Below are 21509 nucleotides of genomic sequence, written 5' to 3' on the forward strand. Positions count from 1 at the left end.
TTTACAGGCTGCTGCTTCTGAAGAATGGCTGACAGCATCTCTTACGGTATGCGCCGTCGTCTTTCTTTTCACGGACCGAAGCTGTCCTTTAACGGCATGCTCATACGCGATGCCTCGTGAGAATATATATAGCTCTAGGGTTCTTTTTTAAATCTCGGTCAGAGTTAACTGGGACACCCCATATATATATATATATATATATATATACATATATATATTGTCACGTGGTCGTGACGTCAAAGAACAAAGTAGCAATACTGTGAACGACAAAACTAACTTTTATTGGGCGAACCTGTGCCCACAAAACAGGCTACGCTTATAGCACAACGATAGCGGCGAACACGCTCGGCGATCGTCGAAAATCTGATCAGCGGGTCAAGCGCGTCGGCTTTTATACAGTAGTCATCGAATTTTCCAGACTAATCGTCGGGACCCGCATGCCTTTTACAAAGTTCTACACCATTCGCGTCAGGTGATGAAATCAGATAACATAAGGTTCGGTGACAACAGACAGCGAATAGAAGCATCGATAACTTTCCAGAAACTTCGGATACATGCAGGCGCGTCCCGCGCTGTGAGATAACATTTGTTAGGCGGCGATACGTGGTCGCCCGATAAAGATAAGTACACGTGTCAATACCCCCCTCTTAAAAAGCATCGACCCGATGCTACATACAAACGAAAGAAAAACACCCGTGGCAAAGAAAACAACAAAAATAAGGAATTTCGTCAGCGTCCGTAAAAAGGTTTAAGGCGCACCACGTGGACCACTTCAGATCGTGCGCGGCGCCGCTGTGAATGCGAAATGCCGTCTGGCACGACCTCATAGTCCAGAGCGCCAATACGTCGGATGACCTTGTAGGGTCCGAAATAGCGTCGGAGTAGGTTCTCACTGAGTCCTCGTCGGCGTATCGGGGTCCATACCCAAACACGGTCGCCGGGCTGGTACTCGACGAAGCGTCGTCCCAGGTTGTAGTGTCGGCTGTCGGACCTCTGCTGGTTCTTGATCCGCAGGCGGGCGAGCTGTCGGGCTTCTTCGGCGCGCTGGAGATAGGTAGCGACGTCAAGGTTCTCCTCGTCAGTGGCGTGCGGCAGCATGGCGTCGAGCGTCGTCGTCGGGTTCCTGCCGTAAACCAGCTTGAACGGTGGGATCTGTGTTGTTTCTTGCACCGGCGTGTTGTAAGCGAATGTTACGTACGGCAGGACGGCATCCAAGGTCTTGTGTTCGACGTCGACGTACATCGCTAGCATGTCGGCGAGGGTCTTATTCAGCCGCTCCGTAAGCCCATTCGTCTGCGGGTGGTAGGCCGTTGTCCTCCTGTGCCTTGTCTGACTGTAGTTCAGAATGGCTTGAGTGAGCTCCGCTGTAAAGGCCGTTCCTCTGTCGCTGATGAGGACTTCTGGGGCGCCATGTCGCAGCAGAATGTTTTCGACAAAGAATTTCGCCACTTCGGCTGCGCTACCTTTCGGCAGTGCTTTAGTTTCAGCGAAGCGGGTGAGGTAGTCCGTCGCCACGACGATCCACTTATTTCCGGTTGTTGACGTCGGAAAGGGTTCCAATAAGTCCATCCCGATCTGCTGGAATGGTCGGCAAGGAGGCTCGATTGGCTGTAGTAATCCGGCTGGCCTTGTCGGCGGTGTCTTGCGTCGCTGACAGTCTCGGCATGTTCTGACATACCAGGCGACGTCGGCGGTCAGGCGCGGCCAATAATACTTTTCTTGTATCCTCGATAGTGTCCGGGAAAATCCGAGGTGTCCAGTGGTCGGATCGTCATGTAGGGCGTGCAATACTTCTGGACGAAGTCCTGACGGGACAACAAGAAGGTAGTTGGCGCGGACTGGTGAGAAGTTCTTCTTCACGAGTAGATTGTTTTGAAGCGTGAAGGAAGATAACCCGTGCTTAAATGCCCTGGGGACAACGTCGGTGTGCCCTTCCAAATATTCGACGAGGCCTTTTAGCTCCGGGTCTGCCCGTTGCTGTTCAGCGAAGTCTTCCGCGCTTATCATTCCAAGGAAAGCGTCGTCAGTCTCGTCGTCTTGCGGCGGCGGGTCAATGGGTGCGCGTGATAGGCAATCGGCATCGGAGTGTTTTCGTCCGGACTTGTAGGTTACAGTGATGTCGTATTCTTGTAATCTGATGCTCCACCGCACCAGTCGTCCTGAAGGATCCTTTATATTTGCTAGCCAACACAATGCATGATGGTCACTGACGACTTTGAATGGCCTGCCATAAAGATAAGGGCGAAATTTAGCTGTAGCCCAAGCGATGGCGAGGCATTCGTTTTCGGTGGTAGAATAGTTGCCTTCCGCTTTTGACAGCGACCGGCTAGCGTAAGCTATCACCTGTTCGACTCCGTTTCTCCTCTGGACTAGAACGGCACCGAGGCCTAGGCTACTGGCGTCAGTATGGATTTCTGTATCGGCGTACTCGTCGAATTGCGCAAGTACCGGCGGCGACTGCATGCGTCGTTTGAGTTCTTCAAATGCGGCGGCCTGCGGCGTTTCCCAGTTGAACTCAACATCACATTTCGTTAGACGCGTCAACGGCTCAGCGATGCGTGAAAAGTCCTTGACAAAGCGCCTGTAGTAGGCACACATGCCATGGAATCTACGCACTGCCTTCTTGTTGATGGGTTGCGGGAACTGTGCGATTGCAGCTGTCTTTAGCGGGTCTGGACGGACACCATATTTGCTGATTACGTGGCCTAGGAACAGAACCTCATCGTAAGTGAAGCGGCATTTTTCCGGCTTCAGAGTAAGCCCTGACGACTTGATGGCCTCTAGTACTGTCGCAAGTCGCTTGAGGTGATCGTCGAAATTTCCGGTGAAGACGACGACGTCATCCAAGTAAACGAGACAGGTCTGCCACTTCAATCCTGCTAACACCGTGTCCATGACGCGCTGGAACGTTGCAAGCGCCGAGCACAGTCCGAATGGCATAACCTTGAACTCGTAGAGGCCGTCTGGGGTGATGAAGGCCGTCTTTTCGTGATCTCTTTCGTCGACTTCTATTTGCCAATAGCCAGACTTGAGGTCCATCGACGAGAAGTACTTAGCGTTGCAGAGCCGATCCAATGCGTCGTCTATTCGTGGGAGGGGGTATACATCCTTCTTCGTGATCTTGTTCAGACGACGATAATCGACGCAGAAACGTAGGGTTCCGTCCTTTTTCTTTACCAGGACAACAGGGGATGCCCACGGGCTTTTCGACGGCTGGATGATGTCGTTGCGCAGCATTTCGTCGACTTGTTCTCTTATAGCTGCACGTTCTCGCGGCGAAACTCGGTAAGGGGTCTGGCGGAGTGGTCTAGCGCACTCCTCTGTGATTATGCGATGCTTGGCGACTGGTGTTTGTCGAATCCTCGATGACGTCGAAAAGCAGCCTTTGTATCGTCGGAGCAGACTTCTGAGCTGCTGTTGCTTAATCACGGGGAGACTTGGATTAATATCGTAGTCTGTTTCGGAAACCATCGTCGTCGGGGAAGATGCGGCGGAATCCGAGAGGACAAACGCATAAAGGCCGCCCCACATTCAGCGTTTCTACCGGCGTTTTTTGGCGTTGCGTCTCCCGGCGTTGTCGCGTGAACGGCGCCAGAGAGGGCGTCCAGCCACACGAGCGGCACGCGGACCAGCGCCAGCGCAGCGTCGCACAATGTGACCAGATTTATTTTACCAGATACCTCCTAAGCTAATTGTGTAATATCAATGAAAAGAGCTGTCATAAGTATTCTTCAATGCAATACTTATGCCTTTTGCATAGTTTTACGCTAAATAAAATATTCAGGGCTGTGTAGAAAAATTACACAAGGCTAAGCTTCAGAAAACTGGCAGCAATATCGGCGTGAACATCACGAGCGGTCGGCGCGTCGGCGTGCGAAGCTGAGCATCGAGGGTTACTTTATTCTATGATAGAGGTGCGATAGGTGCTTTTTATTGCTAGACGCCATACGCCACATAATGGAAAGAAGGCAGCAGCTTTTGCTGCTAAAAAAGAAGCTCCTGCTTCTCATTATTTTGAGGAGGCAAGAGCGACGACGCCGGCGCTGGTGGGTGCGACCTGTGTTCATGCACCGAAAGGAAGAAGGGCTTTATTACACGGCGGTGAGTCCCATTTGCTGTTTTTCTTCCCGTAATAATTGTCATAAAACGTGCTGCTACCGTGTCTTTCAACAACTCTATGGTTGTGCCAACTCCTGCGCACTTGTAAATACTGTTTGAGGTCTATTCGTCGGGCTCAATTTATCTTGTTTATGGCCCAGCTTTCGACACAAGAGTGTTCGAGTGAAATAGCTATATGAAGTGGCAAATGTATATTGTACAGAAGCGCATTGTTCGCGATGCCAAGTGCGGAAATGGACCGCTTGTTGTAGGTTAAGTAATTCTTTTTCTGGCTTTCTCCAAGATTCGTGCATTCATGTTCGCGACTTTGCGTATTTACTGTCACTGAGTGCCGCTAAAAGCATGTACGTGTTTGTGTACGCGCCTTCTAAAACAAAAAAAAAAAAATTCTGTGCTCGGTTTCTCATTATTTCGCAGGACATATTTGTGGATCTATATCTTCGCACTGAATCTTGTACCAGTGCATGTTGACCTGCAAAGTAGCGCCAGTGAGCAAACCACCGTTGTGTGTAGTAAACACTGTATCACAACATAATGCTTCTGCATTTAATATAGCCTCGAAAGCATCTGTAAAATACAGGCGTCCTATTGGAGCAATGCTTAACGCTGAACAACTTACTTGATTTTGACAATTTGGGTTACTCCATTCTTAAAAACTGTGCAAGTAGTTGCTCTGGTTTTTGTAGCATTGAATAGTGACCAAGGGGATAGTGTTCTGTGTTTTCAAAGACTAAGCAACTAGGCACAGTTGTACATAAAACATGCAAGTATAACGTCGGCTCATAGGTATTTTTAAAGTGCACAGATATCTTATCTCTTTCATTAGAGAGAAATCGATCAACTTGATTGACAGTTTTTCAGAATGCTGTTAAACATTGCCATTAGAAATGTTCCATGAGCAATGTCATGCAACGCATGAAGCGATGACTGCGCTTTAACTATTGATCAGATTTGACAGTGTTAAGTAGATTGAGGAGTCAGAAAAAAACTTCGACAGGGGGCATCGTAAAAACTAGCCTTTTACTGCTCCTAGCACTCCCACAAACAACCAACATCAAATTAGCGCTTTAATCGGCTATGCAACATAATTTTTTAATTACAGCAGCAGGGAACACACACAAGCTTCTGTCAGGCTGTCTAATTTTTCGGAGCAGATGTTTACGCAACTTTTAACAATGTCACAAACAGTACATGCTGAGCAGTACATTGTTTTGATTATTGTGTTAGCCTAATATGAAGTGCTATTTTATTTTTGCCCCTGTGGACTACTTTTAACCATCAACATTTCAACAGCATATGTTAAACTTAGTATGAGCAATCCTTCCCATTGTGTCAAGTATTTCGTCGCACAAGAGCACCGAGTCCATTTCAGATCGACCTTTGGCAGCTTTACTAGCCGTGTAATTTCTTACTTTCAGAAAATTAGCCGTGCAGATGCCCTAATTTATTACTGTACAGTACTGTGCAACCTTGTACATAACTGTACAGTGCAGTACTATTGCTGTACACAGAATGTGAAGGCTCCAGCACTAGTTCTTTGGGCATGATTAGACCAAGTTGTGCACAAAAAAGCTGATTGAACACGATAATCAAATACGAGGAGGCTTGTGCAAGCTCCCAAATCTGCGAACCATTGCTTCGAGAGACTAGGCAAATGCTCCCTGCACCAGAGGTGCTTGCCCCTTTTCATACCTGCAAAGAAACAGCTTTCCTGCAAAACATGCACTTTGTTCACTATGGTTGATATTCGCGCCACCTAATGCGACTTTCTTTCCCCCATGGTTCAACTTGCAAAAGTGGAGAACTAGGAGCAAGGCGCATATTTTGTGCATTTCAGATTTTTCAGATTTTTACTTTTTGTGCATATACTGAAAATATCAATTTATTACTTGCATTCACGTTTATTGAGGTGCTTCTTTGAAGTTTTATATAACAATTGTCAAAAAGTATCTGAGCAAATATTTCTGCTTTACTACGAATCAAAGCCTGAATGATCAGCATAAAATTTAATTTGACACTGTACGTTGCAAGTATATGTTTTGAAATAAAACTTCACAACACAGAAGCACCAGAATTGAGCACATTTCTAGCAAAACAGTTAGTTGCGCATGTTTTACATTGCCTGCTTTGCTTCTTTTATATTTAACCTACCCCATTCCTGTGCGACAGGGTATGTGCTTCACTTTTCGTAACCTCTCCCAACCATTTTTCCCTCAACAAACATCAAGCATTGTCTTTGTCCTCATTACATTTTTGTGTCAACGACTCGCATTGGGCATGTGCATGAACTACTTCTGGCAGTTTTCCATAGCTTGTAAACTTTCATTAATCACCATTGCATTAATCACCATATATTTTTTACTTCCAGATGCGTCGGATGAGAGAGGGGGACCATGAATTTTTTTTTAAGTTCTATAGAATGACCCCAGAAATGTTCGACACATTACTTTCATTTGTGGTCGAAGACCTCAAACGCAAGTATGTTGTGAGGGAGCCCCTTGAACCCGGTGAACGGCTTGCAATAACCTTAAGGTTGGTATAAGTTCAGTTTATTTGTATTTAATTTGGAACACTAGAATAATCAGTTAGAAGGAAGCTGGTGATAGGACGTGTAAGTCAGTTTTACAAGTACATTTTGCTGTACGTAAAGAGCCAAGCTACGTGTGTAGTTTGCACTGCTCTGGTAATTTGAGTGGCTCTTTCACTGCCTATAAATAACCTAGTGGTACAATTTGATTTCCTGTACAACAAGCCAAGGTGTTGCAAAAATCATTACCATCTTTCAGTAAGCTGTCAGATTTGCATTTGTTGATTGGTGGTTAACTGATGTCTGTGTACTATAACTTCCTATTTATGCAACAGCAATTAATGCAATGAAACATGCTTAGTATCTTATTCAAGATTATGAGTAATAAACAGGAACTCCCAAGCTGTCGGAGCATCTGTGTAACGAGTACTTCATCCCTGACATTATCATTACTGTCAAATAATGGTAATAGTATTGCTAATAAACCTGTAGTTAACCATGCATACATTTACTGGCCTTCCATCTTTTGTTTCAGCTACCTTGCATCTGGCCAGGAAATTAAGGATGTGGCACTGGCTTATAGAGTGGGCGTAGAGACGGCTAGGCTATGCATTCATTTATGCTGTCGAAGCATTTGGGCGAGACTAAAGGATCACTTCATGAAGGTAGGGAGCACATAATAACATTAAAGGATTTTCAGTTCATTTGCCAATCATTATTTGGCATTTACACATGCAGGATGGCTTTCAGCTGACCTTATTTGTGTGCCTATGTTATTATTATTACCTTATTTACCTTGATGTATGTACTGCATTAGTCCTTGCAGTTCCCTTTCTGAAAGTATCATTCTGCTGATGATTGTGTTAGTGTGGATGCACTTATTTTAATTCCATGCTGTTCGGCATATTTCACAATATGCTGACATACCTTTTTGCATGTTAAATGCAGGCATGCATTATGTAACTGCCTTTTACCACTGCTGGCACTTTTGTACTTGTTTCATTGAGCAGTGATGGCAGTGCGTAAAGGAGGCATGTGACATGTATTCATCTTGCTTGTTTGAAACAGCTGTTCTTCAGCAAGGGTGGCAGTAATGTGCATGAAATGTTAATTGTGATACATGCACTCATGTACACTTATTTTGAAACCATTAAGTGGTGTCCTGGCCAAACAGCCATTCTTTCATTTAAATCAGTGTGCAATTCTGAGTACAAAATGATTTGCAATATTGTCACCCTAGCTTAAGATTCTTTAGCACAGCCTAGCACACTGAACCCATTCTTTAACAATCTACACCAGTACACTTAGTGGATACTCCTATACTTCACCATAATATTATTAGTCTTGTCAGTGTTGATCATAGTATATACTGCATCAATAAAAACCATCTAGTAGTATTAAGCCCTGCACTGTAATCCTATGCACTGCCTGTGTAATGGCTTCTGAAAAACATTTTAATAAATTCAGGTGCCCTCTGAGACAGACTGGACAGAAATTGCCCAAGGTTTTGCCTCCCAGTGGCAGTTTCCCAACTGTTTGGGAGCTGTGGATGGAAAGCATGTCGCCATCACTGCACCTCCAAATTCCGGCAGCCTATATTTCAACTACAAGGTAAGCTTGCTCACTAGGCACATTTAAGCACACAATTTTTGCCATCTGTCACATATTAAAGAGTACATCAGTAAACCGTACATCTGATCAGTTACACAAGATGTGAAATTATTCCAGCAAATCACTTTCTTGGTTGTGGCATTCTTTTGTTGTATATGCATATTCACTATATTTTATGTTTCACTCAGTTTTATGTGCACATTAATGCTCTCTGTTTGTCAGCTATTGTCTTCTCCACTGCAGAGAATATCTGCTTATGTTGGCAATGTCTGCTTACCTTACCTTACTTTGGCAGTGTTATGTCCCCTTCGTATAATGAGTTGACATTAAGCCAGCAGACATCAAATAAACCTAGTGTTCTCTGCTCAGTGCAAAATTTCAAAATTGTAGACTCCAATATAAACATCGAATACAGCCGCAATGTTCTGCTAGTCGCAATACCAAATTCACCATGTGCACTTCTGATGTCGTCCATGAAATTCGTTGAAGCTGCAGAAATGTATACATTGTACAGAATGGGCAATGGTCTATGATAGAGCGAGAGAGCACTATAACAATGTTAAAGATTGGTATAGTAGCCATCTAGCTGCCAATAGTAAGAAACATGCATGCACTGCACTCTTTGGCAGTACCAGGTTCCTGAAATTTGCAAAGACAAATAGAATAAAAATTGTGAAGGTGTACTGCATAACAATAGCAAAAGTGTCTATCATTCGAAGAGACATTTCTTTGGCTAAATACCTGTATATGTGATGCCGCCCTCCCCCCTCTCCCGTGCGTGCTGTCAATCCGGGTGATTCTTGTTATTCTATAGATAATAAAAGGCTGGTGCTGCTTTGAATGAAGTTCAGGTGACAGTCAGCATCCTATTGCACTGCTTCAGCATACATTGAAGATAAACCAACTTGCCCAAATCAAATTGTTGCTCGCACAAGGTGGTGGATGTGCATGTGGTTTCTAGGTAAATGCAGATGATTGCTGCAAATTGCAATTGATTAATTACTACAGATGCTGGTTTTCACAAGTCGTGAGTGACTTGGAGCAGTCACAACTGTTTCATTTGAAATGTAGGTATTTCATGCTTGAATGTGAGGCATCTCACTACTCTGTAGAATTGATGCATTTGTTCTTAATGTATATTTCCAAGGTCATAAAGAATGTCATTTGAGTGCGGTTTTCATGTGTGCTATTACATCTACAAAGATGGTGTACCAATATGGTGACTGATAACCTATTTCAGAGCACCTTTTCCATTGTGCTGATGGCTGCCGTCGACAGCAATTATCAGTACACCATAATTGACGTTGGTGCTCAAGGTCGGCAGAGTGATGGAGGAATATTGAAAAGCTCGGAATTCGGGAAGGCACTGGCCAGTGGGACTCTCGGTACACCTTCTGCAAGCTGCCTGCCTGGTACAAGAACTGTAGCACCCTATGCCTTTGTTGGGGATGAGGCATTTCAATTACGCAAGGATTTCATGAGACCCTTCCCGGCAAAGCAGCTCACTGATGAAAGGAGGGTCTTCAATTACAGGCTGAGCAGAGCAAGGTAAAGCATGGGAAATACTTTCAGTATTGTGGGTCACTGCGATGATGTTGAAGAAGCCTGTACTGCATGTGTATGCACAGCATGTGGTATGTTACTTTTTCTACGTCCTTCATGTTTTTAGCACTCTGAGCTTTTATAAATTATTCAGAAGTGCAGAAGTATTAATTTATCTGATATTCTTGTTGCATGGATAGCAGATTATCTTTCTGGTTGCATGCAGCTTGTTTCAATTGATGGTAACAACTCTAGCTATCTCCCCATTACATCCGGTATGTGGCCATTGCTGTTTCTATTGTACATTAATGATATTGTACACCTGATGCAAAAATTCAACTCTTTGCAGATGCCTTCATTTTTTGTGAAATATCTTTCAGTGCATGAGCAAACTGAACTTGATTTAAACCTACAATATATAGTGTGATGAGTGGGGCACGGCTTTGAACAAAGGCAGAACGGTCCGTCGTTGCAAAACACATAAGAACCTGCTAAAATAAGAGTACACACTGGCCTCTGTCCCGCTAAAGGAAGTTAAAAACTACAAATACCTAGGTGTAACATTCACTAATACCCCTTCTTGGAAATCACATCTTAACAATATTTTCCCTTGTGTTTTTGAAAAACTTGTTTTAATGACACAAGCTCAGAAATTAACCTGCCAGTGTTAAATTACTTAGCAATGTTACTTTTATTAGACGCAAGCTAGAATATGCTATTATTATATGGGACCCGTACACTAAACATAACAGAAAAATTGAAAAAATGAAGAGAAAGGCTATTCATTTTATCTACTGCAAGTTTAAATGTACCGATGGTTAATGCACCGAGTGCTTTAACAATAATTTTTTATTTGCTGACAGTGTCCTGCATGTTTGCCTTGCAGAAGGTGTGCCGAGAATGCCTTTGGGATAACAGCAGCAAGGTGGAGAGTGCTCCTACGCACAATAAACCTCCACCCGACTAACGTCGATTATGTCGTCAAAGCAGCCTGCATCCTGCACAACTTCATAATGAAGTTAAATGCACAGAGGCACGGGTACGTGGACAGAGAAGATAGCTTTGGAAATGTGATTCCAGGCCACTGGCGGCAAAGTGTGGGAGGAGAAGCCCCGGATGGATCACAACCAAACTATTTTTCGCTTGCTCCTACACATGCTCGAAATTTCCACACACAGGCAGCAGATGCGCGAAACATCTTCACTGCCTACTTCTGCAGCACATTTGGGGAAGTTCCTTGGCAGTGGCAACAGCCGGGCGTGTCAAAAGATGCTGCTTTAAAGCATCTACAGGAGCAACAGCTTTTGCCACTTGCAAGGAAGTAAATTTCATTGAATGTTCATAGTACCTTGCTGGTGAAGCAGCGCACAAACACGGACACAGTGGAGACAAGTAGGAATAGACGACACTCGCTGCACTCGCAACTATTTTATTTCAGAACACATACTTCAAGTTTATATACCTGCGCACCCTCAGGCGTCAACGCAAATCATGGCAAGATTAGAGGCTTTTTTATATATATATATATATATCGTTTGCCCGCTCATACTCGGGCGTCAAAGGCATTGCACTTATCTATCATGGTGTGCAATCCTATCGTAATTTGTTGCAACCCTACCAACGATTTTTATTACACAATTGTGTAATAAAAATCGTTGGTAGGGTTGCAACAAATTACGATAGGATTGCACACCATGATAGATAAGTGCAATGCCTTTGACGCCCGAGTATGAGCGGGCAAACGATATATATATATATATAAAAAAGCCTCTAATTGTGTAATAAAAATCGTTGGTAGGGTTGCAAAAAATTACGATAGGATTGCACACCATGATAAGTGCAATGCCTTTGACGCCCGAGTATGAGCGGGCAAACGATATATATATATATATAAAAAAGCCTCTAATCTTGCCATGATTTGCGTTGACGCCTGAGGGTGCGCAGGTATATAAACTTGAAGTATGTGTTCTGAAATAAAATAGTTGCGAGTGCAGCGAGTGTCGTCTTTTCCTACTTGTCTCCACTGTGTCCGTGTTTGTGCGCTGCTTCACCAGCAAGGTACTATGATCACTCACCAACTAGCCCAACTTTCCACGTTACTGAACTTCATTGAATGTATTTATTCAAATATAGGTCACATGCCTTCCCATGAGTTTTCGATGTTCAAAATCTGTCGGGTAGCAGCAGGATTCCTCACCTTTGAGATGCTCTCTAATGAAGCTGATGTTCTCTATGTAGTATTGGTTGCTTTCATCTCAAACAGACACAACCACTTGTCCACAGAAGCATCATCTTTGGTGTACTTGGTCAGGTCGATCTTCTTAGATGTGCTCATGGTGCTGTTGAGGTAGATCCTATCGACTTATGCGATGAATCAGTCATGGCGTCAGTCAGAACACCAGTTTATTGACAATCGGCACCCATCCTCATCTTCATTCCCTATCCACCCGTGAACCGTCACATGCAAACATAAATCCTGGGGCAATTTCATATTGTAACGCACAGTTGAGTGACTGTACTTTAATCACTTTACCTTGGGCGAACTTGTGCCTGACAAACAGCGAAACGAGAGCCTCACTAGAACGTCCAGTCTTTTCACAAGAGACCCGCACCTCTTCTTCTCTTGTGCCACTATCTTTCGCAGGTAGCAGTAAACAACTGGACGGACGCAGGAGGCGGCTAGCGTGTGTAATTTGAAATCATCTTGTCATTGTCCCCCTTCCAAGAGTGCATCGTCCCGATGCTCATACAGAGGGCGGCGTTTTCTAGACTGTCATGAATTCGCAATGCTTGTAGGCGGAAGCAGTTATTGCCTGTCGTAGTACGGCTTCATTCAGACGACATGGACGATTTCTGTTCGATGCCGCTGTTGTGATGAGGTTACTTGACCTTCTGGAGCAACCTCGTAGTTCAAGGGACTAATTCGGCTAATTATCCTATACAGGCCAAAATAACGATGAAGAAGCTTCTCGGATAGGCCGCGCATCCGTACGGGAGTCCAGGTGCATACTTTACGTCTCTTCGTCGCAAGTTGTATCACTCCGCGTCAGTTTGCTGTTGCTGCTGAATGCGGTGTTGCGCCAGCTGCCATGCTTCTTCAGCTCTTTGTGTGAAGTCACTGACGTCATAGTCAATTTCGGAGGTCATATCTACTGGTAGCATTGCATCTAAGGTCGTGGTGACGGTCCGGCCAAAAACGAGTTGGAAAGGTGTCATTTGAGTCGTCTTTTGCACAGCGGTATTGTACGCGAACGTTGAGTATGGTAGTATCCTGTCCCATGTTCGGTGCTCCGTGTCCATGTATACTGACAACATATCAGTCAGCGCTCTGTTAAGTCGTTCAGTCAGTACATTTGTCTGGGGATGATATGAGGTGGTTTTTCGGTGACTGGTGTGCGTCAATTTCATAATGGACTGTGTCAAGTGGGCAGTAAATATGGTTCCTCGATCCATGATGAGAACTTTAGGAGCGCTATGCCGTAGTACTATGTTAGTGACAAAAAAAAATCGGCTACTTCACTGGCCGCTCCCTTGACAAGAGATCCTGTGTCGGCATATCGAGTTAGGTAGTCAGTTGCAACTACAATTCAACACTTTTCTGATGACGATGTGTGATAGGGGCCAAGTAAGTCCATTCCCTCTTGTGCGAATGGAGTTTTCGGTTGCTGTATCGGTTGTAGGAGACCTGCTGGCTTGAATGGTGGTATTTTACATCTTTGGCAGTCCCGGCAGGTTCTTACGTAGTGTTTCACAGAAGTCAATAACTTTGGCCAGTAATACTTCATGCGGATGTGTGCGAATGTTCTGCGTAAGTCCGGTTCAGATTGCTGATGCTGAGCCATTTGCGATGTTGTCACAGCTCCTAAGAACGGGCAATCCTGTCCATTTTCCCTAAGCGTAGATTCCGTGTATTCAATCGGTGCACGTGACAAGCAATCAGCATCACTGTGCTTGTGACCGGACTTGTATACGACCGTTATATCGTATTCCTGCAGCCATAAATTCCATCTTGCCAGCCGTCCAGATGGGTCTTTGAGATTCGCCAGCCAGCACAACGAATGATGGTCGCTGATGGCTCGGAATGGTCAGCCATATTAGTATGGTCTAAACTTGCTGATGGCCCATATCACCGCGAGGCATTCTTTTTCTGTTGCCGAGTAGTACCCCTCAGCCTTGGAAAGTGTTGGACTAGCATACGCAATGACTCGTTCCTCTTCGTTTTGCCACTGAATGAGGACGGCACCGAGGCCTAAATTGCTTGCGTCTGTGTGAATGTGAGTTTTGCCTTCCTCATGGAAATTAGCAAGCACCGGGTGGTTCTGAAGACTCTTTCGGAGCTCATTGAAAGCATTCATCTGCTCATTGAACCAGCCGAAAGGCATGTCTTCCTTTGTTAGCTGCGTTAGTGGTTCAGCGATCCTTGAAAAATTTTTGACGAAGCATCTGGAGTAGGTGCAAAAGTCCTAAGAATCGCCTGACAGCCTTTTTGTCGGTTGGTTTTGGAAATTTCTCCACTGCTGCAGTCTTCTCAGGGTCTGGGCGAATGCCTTCTGAACTGACGACATGGCCGAGGAAAAGGAGCTCGCGAAAGCTGAAATGATATTTCTGGGGTTTTATCGTCAGACCTGCTAATCTAATAGCTTTCATCACAGCCCGCAGTCGTTCTACATGCTGCTCACAAATAGCACTGAAAGTGAAAAAAATAATGGAAATTGTGCCATGCTGTGCCAAATCAGCTGTGGCTCCTCCAGGCATTGGCAAAAATTCGCCAGCGCAGTGTGGGCCGTAACTTTCATGTTCTGGCCACTAGTGGGTGTGAACAGGTGTACACACTCACTTAGTGTGAACTCCAGATGTTGCAGTGCCTCAATCGTGAGTCTAGTAAGAGGCAAAGCAAAGTCAGTCATGAGCAGAAGCGAGCTTTGAGCTAGTTGAAGTGTAACAGCCCAGAAATTTCATGGCACTAGCTAGACGTGGACAGGGAACACGTACAATATGGCGTCCATTCCTGTGTGTTCTCTGTTAACATCTATTTGCGCTGCAGAGCTTTTTGATTCAGTCATGTGAGTTAATACACCTGTGTGGTTTTATAGCTGTTCAGCTGTCGCATTGTTAGCACCGTCTCCATATAAGATGCATTTGTTGCCCACATAGGGCACCTCTCATGTAATCCTGCTAACAGTTTTGTTTTTCACTGATCATGCATATGGACCATCCTACAGTGACGGAGAACATGACAAAAAAGCTTATTGGTGTTATTCTAATGACGGCTTTAGTGTGCTATAAGTTGATGCAGATTGTACATGTTTGCTTATTGTGCTTTCTGCAAGCTGGACAAAGTGCAGTCAATAATTTTTTGGAGGACTTCTAGTTTGATATTAACTGAGCTGTTACTTTGTGTGCATGTTTTTTCCATGTTTTGTTCTGTTATGTGCATGCTGTTTTAATTGCACAGTGCACCTCATGGCTGTCTGCATGCATGCAGCAGTGACTATTATAGATTGTTTCACGAGGATAAATTTCACAGTTCCAACATCTGAGCTTGCGGGCTACACAGTCTCATTTCACATACACTGGTCGTGCTGGCTGATTTTTGCATATTACAAACAAATAAAGATATGGCCAAGTTCAGAGAGACCACCTACTTCTAGCAAAGGGAAACTTGAGCCTTGAGGTTGCAATTGGAAATGCAACTGCAATTCTTTCGAGACATGAAGAGACTGGTATCTAATCATAATAAAGTATTTGAGGTGCTTCTATGCCATGCTGTTGCATTACTTAAAAATGTCTATGGTGTTCGTTTTCTTTTTCACATCATTTGTTGAGAAGCACCTCTTGTCACTTCACCAGCACCTAATACAAAAATAGTATGAAAAATGTCTTTAGGCTGCTTAACACTTTTTTAACACGTTCACTGCGTAGCCCGTTATCATAGTTTTGATCTCTGTGCGTTGTGGCCCACTGGTGGGCCACCTGATGCTTTCCGCGGGTGCGGCGTGACACACTGGTGGGGCACACTTCTGAGGCTGTTTTTTCCGCCTGCTGAAAGATGGCTCTACTGGCATGTTCGGTTGCAGCTTGCGCAGGCTACTTCAATCATGCATGCTAGCGCAGAAAATCATCACGTGGTTCACTTGGCCCGTGCATTTACAGGAAGTTGCTTCCCCTGGGGCCGCATTTTATAAGAATCCATTGTCCATTTTCCGCTCCATTTCGCGTGACGTAAGCCTGACGGAATCATCAGACGAAAGCAGCAGTCGACCAATCACAGAAATGAAAAGCAGCAGACACCTGCGTTGACGATAGCATTCGCCATTCGTTGCGGGCTGTGGTTCGATATGGGCTGCAAGGTGCATCCAATAGTGAGGTCCGGTCGCCAATGAGCCATTCATTAGTCAGGTCACTTCCCACGGACGTTTGAACGGCATGGCTATGTCATCAAACAATAATGACCTGCCGTCAAGGACCAAACGGACCGTAAAAACAAAATGGACAATGGATTTTTGTAGCATACGGCATCTGGAGAACGGGCCGTTTATCCAACCACTGCAGCACCTTTACGCCGTTGTGGGATTCAAGACCAACGACTTCCCCCTTTTTTACTACTTCTTCGGCATGCCCCATGCCCGCTATGGCATTAGATTTTCCGGCATATATTTGCATTTTCAATGTGTAACCCTCCTTCGTGCAGGCCTTCTATAGATTGGCTCCATATTTGTGGGTTTTACCAGGGATGTATTGCCTAAAGGCGAGGTGCCCACGCCACGGAATCATCGTTTCGTCAATGACAATCTGTTTGCCTGGCTCCAACACTGAGCATAAATTGCGATTCATTTTTTCCATCAAGTGTCGAATACGATAGAGACGACCCTGCTGTGCGCTCGGTTCCTCGTTATCTGCGAAATGCCAGAACCTTAGCAGCAGAAACCGGTCGCGGGCCATGTTCTGGCGAATGCAGTTTACGCCGTACAGATCACTTCTTGCCCAATAGTGCTGCAGATTAGGAAGCCTTACTAGACCCATGCAGATCAGTAGACCAATGAACACTTTCATTATTTGCACGTTTGTCTCAGTCCATTTCATCACGCGCGATTTCTCTTGTAGGACGTTCGAGTCTATGTACTGCTTCCCATACCTATTTGTCTCTTGACGATCATGTCCCAAATGTCATCAGTCAAAAAAAGAGAAAACAAGCTGAGAGCATCGTTGCTAGTCGGGAGGCTGATCAGCACAGGAGGGCTCGAATACGACATCGCTCCAACTCTAGTCGTTATCGCATTCCAGCTTTCGGCAGGTAATGCAGCCTGAACATCACTACTTTCCGAATCCTCAGATACCGCTTCACCGCAAACACTTGACTCACCATCCCACAGTTCAGAATTTTCCAATAACTGCTCAAGGCTGTCATCGTCGCTGTTTGAACACTCAACGTTCGCTGGAGCAGAAGTTGTGTCGCACGAAGTGGATGGCTACGTATTTGGGCTACCGTGTGTCCCGGCAGATCCGCTTCCACCGCAGGGTCTTTTCTTCTGGTTTTCTGTACCTCCGTCGAATTTTTGACAGTCCACGATTTTTGAATGCTCGTAAAAAATGGAAAGCACAAGGATGTGGACCACTAGGCTTGGCACTGAGAGTAAGCCAAGTTATTGCGAAGAGGACGGACTAATTCTTCAGCTGAGCTCTTGAACACATTGTGAGCGCTTTTCAAAAGTACGTTACGCATATGGAAAGCGCCCGAACAAAAGGCTGGAGCGGATAGCTGGAACATTTTCTGCGCCGCTTCCTGATAGCCATCAGCTTTATCATCAGACACATTGCAAGCGCCAATGTCAATAAATATAGGCGCGCTTTATGTCTCTACCGCCATCTGTGATATCATAGTGAAAACGCATTTTCATGCATTTGTGGAAGCATATCATTGCCGCACTGCGATAAACGCCTCGTTGTTTGCGCCAGCATGGCTGGACTGCGTTGCGTGACCCACTGGTGGGCCAAGACGCAGTGAACGTGTTAATGCTGCAGGTGCAGAATGCAAGGTGTAGCAATTGTAACCCCACTTTGCAGACTTGCATAAACAAGACTGCTCCAGAATCATTTTTACCTGCTTGAAAAATCACTGCAGGATCACTTTTGACATTCCCAACCCCTGTATGTGCATCAACTGTACTGTTTCTGTCGAAATGGAGTGACAATAAAAAATTCAGTTGTGGTGAGAGTCTGGTTTGTTTTCGGGTCATCGGTGTAGCACATCTCAGTACAGCAGGTAATTTACATCGTCCACGTTACACACATGAACACTAATTTCATGAAATGTTAACCATGTATATACTGCTTTCTGTCACGATTTTGTTCAGAAGAGGGTGGCTGTATTCATCATTTTTACTAAGCTAACGTCAACAGGTGTTGCGAAACTTGTCATACTCAATGCCAGCAATAGTGGCACTGTGTGCACAGATGCTCTCTCTGCTCGCAGTTTACAAGTACAGCTGGTTATTTTACACATACATACACATAGGGGCTGCAGTATGTGTAAAATAAATAACCAGCTGTACTGGCCTTTGCGATAAAATAGAATTCTGCGACATTATCACATTACATCAGAAGGCCATGCAAGCATTACTGTCCTTGATTTTCATTGGCCTGAGTAAATGCCTTTTTCCACTACCTCCTAGTACAGGGCAGCAAAGTCAATCGATTAGGTGAATGGAAGTGAACCTTTAAAATTCTTTGTTTGTGTAGTCCTACAATGCAAATGATATTTATTCTGGAAGACAAAATCAGTTTCATATGTCCATTTATTTTCACTAGTCTTTGAATTCTTTTACAACCTGCAGCAGCTTCAGCTGCAGGTCAATCTTCTTTTCCGGCCTTACAGTTCGCATGTGTTCCAACAACGCGAGGGAGAAATGTTCGTCCACATCTCTTGGTTTGTAATTATTGAGTTGGTTAGCGACATTCTGCAGCTCCTTTTCATACACGTCCCTATTTCGTTTCTTTTTTGGTTGTGGCTGGATGGGCGTACAGGTTGGCTCGTTCAGTGTGCTCTCGTCCGAGACTGTGTCCTCTGCTGTGCCGGATGCCGGTGTCAGTGGCACATCTTGTGTGCACTCGGATGTCACTGACACAGCATCTATATCGCTGCAGCTGCCTTGGCTGCTGATGTCAAGCAGCAGTTGTTCGGCCGTTTTCATGTTGCCAGATGTTCTGAAAATGTATATATGATCACATTCAACACCAGTAAATAAGACTAACAAGCATCCACATTTCTCCAAGTTGCCAAATGATGTTTGCGACATTTGATAAGTTGGGCTGCCAGCCTTTTTAAGGGAGCTATTTTAAGATGAACGCCCTTTCTCCAGAGTTTACAAGAATTGCTCACCATCTGACCAATCTGTTTATCATAAAGAAAAAGCTGCTGAAAGCACTGTACCTTCTACCATGAACAAGCTATCCTACCTGCCTGAGTAAATGAGTCAAAGGTACTTTTATTTCTCCATGAGAAATATTGTGGTAGTGGGGAAAGAAAGCTGCATATTGCAGCTTGACGAGCCCCCTACAGAATTCAACAGCAAGTGAGCCGTGGTTTAAGTCTAAATTATGTATGTGCAGGAACAAAAACAGTTCTGCACACCCAATAAACATAGAAAAAGGTATCAGTTGAGATGCATTCTTACAAAAAGCTGTGCAAAGCATTAAAAACCAAAACTATGACCGAAATAGAATAACACTTGGCTTATTAAACCCCAGGGTGTGCACTGAAGACAGGTTAGAATGCTAGCCATCCCGAATCTGCTATCTACTTGCACCACTCATTCTTGCACGAGAGCCTGTGACTGGTAATAACAATTGGCAATGAATTTTTAAATGTTTATCGCAACAACCAGTTGCACCATTCCACACCATGTATAAATGAAGGCCCCCAGTGATGCAAAGCCGAGATAAAACTCTGAAAATACTTTAGAAGTGCAATGAACTGCAGTCCGACTATACACAGCATGAAGGAAGCAAGATTGATCTACCGATAATTAGTTCGTTAAAAGTGAACTTACAACTAATGTGTGCAGCAGCAATGTGTCGCTATTTTTTCTTTAGCTGAGCTGTAATGCTAAAGTTTATTTTAGGCCTGCACTAAATCTGGAAATTTAAGTTTTTTTTTTCTTGCTTTCAACACAGTTTATGGGTGTTCTTTCTGCAATACAGGTTTTACAAAGTAGGCACTGCTGCCTAAACAGGTTCACCGATGAAAACATGACTGGTTCTAGAAGGTCACAAAATTTACCCCAAAAAACTTACGGCCTTCCTTCAACACTGTCTTTTAAGAACATTAGCAGTTCGAAATATGGCCAAGCCACGTGCTCTGTTGTATCCGTCTCCTCCGCACCGGCTCCACTCTTTTGTTCTTTCTTCATTGCCATAAGCAAGCGGCGGAACTTATCCCGCAGGGATTTCCATCGGGTCTGCAGAATATTCTCTGCAAAAATTATAACACCTGTTAGCTTCGCAACTCCACACCTGGCAACCATGAACCTCAACTGCCCCGGACACTACACCTGCGTGTTCGGGAGGGGGGGGGGGGCAAAATGGCATGCATCTTTTTCTAGCCATGAACACTATTTGACGCATATATTTACCTTTTATTTAAGATCATTCACCTTCGGATGCAGCACACGCGGGGAAATAAAATTGGCACGGCACCCACTGACAAGAAACAGTCTTTAGTTTGCAGTTACTGTTTCAGTAGCTTCAACATTGTCAACTTTGCCTGCTTAAAGAACTTGTCTTGAAGTGTGTAAAAATTGGAGGCTTTCCAATAACGAGAAGAATATGGTCCTACTGCAATCAATCATCGAATCAAATAGTCATATTTTGAAATAAAATGCTGCGAATACTTTGTTGCGAGTACTCTGTTGCCGACAGTACATGATGAAACAATGCAGTTAAGCTAAAATGCGATATTAATCCAACCCACAATGGCCATAACACACTGGAGCACGAAGCACTGCTCAGTTGGCCACACTTTCTCGGCTAAACATTATCACATGCAATAAATTGTTTAATCGCGGAATTCAGCAATGGGTAAAGTTTGACACCATTTACAGATTCAGCACCTGTGTCCACTCATCGCAGCATACTTTATACCATAGTAGTAGCATCACCTGTGACAATTCAAAGAGAAAAAACAGCTTTCTGTTACAGCGAAGCTGTACATGACACCCGGGATCATCTCCGTCGACACATCAATCTGCGAATTGAAGCGAAAAATGCACACCCCAGTGTTCGTTCAAATAAAAAACACGCAAGAGGTGTCAAAACTACATGCGCGTTCGAACAATGCAAAGCACATGGGGTCATTGCATGAGTTTCCCGGGAAGCAGCACTGTAGCCGTCACAGTGTGGATTGGTGCTGATTTTTTTTTCACTAACCCTAATTTTTTTTTTCACTCTGCCATCGCCGCAGACTAGCATATCTGGTCGCGATGGTATACTGCGATATTAGGTTGATACGACATTCGTAAAATATTGTTAAACGATCCTGCATTCGTAAACGTTAAGACACATTTCAGAGAGTTGGAAGGCATGCAATTCAAACGCAGAAATCTTACCAGCATTTGGTACACCCGGCAGGACGATGGCGGCGACTTCAATCCACAAAACGTTTTTTTTAACACGATTCTTGTGTTCCTTGTGTTTGGTCTGCCACAATATCGGC

The 21509-nt window shown here is 44.5% G+C and overlaps 1 protein-coding gene and 1 long non-coding RNA gene across 2 annotated transcripts; one reads left to right on the plus strand and one right to left on the minus strand.

The window, feature by feature from the left end:
- Window positions 1–3559: 3559 nt before the first annotated feature.
- LOC142568077 (uncharacterized) lies at window positions 3560–7284 on the plus strand. The gene is made up of 3 exons (XR_012825361.1): window positions 3560–4101; window positions 6488–6651; window positions 7182–7284. It is a non-coding gene; the product is annotated as an uncharacterized LOC142568077 (long non-coding RNA).
- Window positions 7285–18594: 11310 nt separating this feature from the next.
- Window positions 18595–20260, minus strand: LOC142568046 (uncharacterized). Its single transcript, XM_075678123.1, has 2 exons — window positions 20093–20260; window positions 18595–19003 (listed from the first exon to the last, which is right to left on the minus strand). The coding sequence occupies exons 1-2, from the start codon at window positions 20212–20214 to the stop codon at window positions 18604–18606; spliced, it is 522 nt and encodes a 173-aa protein (XP_075534238.1). The 5' UTR covers window positions 20215–20260; the 3' UTR covers window positions 18595–18603.
- Window positions 20261–21509: the final 1249 nt, after the last annotated feature.

The sequence above is a fragment of the Dermacentor variabilis genome, unplaced genomic scaffold (assembly GCF_050947875.1).
Source record: "Dermacentor variabilis isolate Ectoservices unplaced genomic scaffold, ASM5094787v1 scaffold_16, whole genome shotgun sequence".
In the NCBI taxonomy this organism is placed as follows: Eukaryota; Metazoa; Arthropoda; class Arachnida; order Ixodida; family Ixodidae; genus Dermacentor; species Dermacentor variabilis.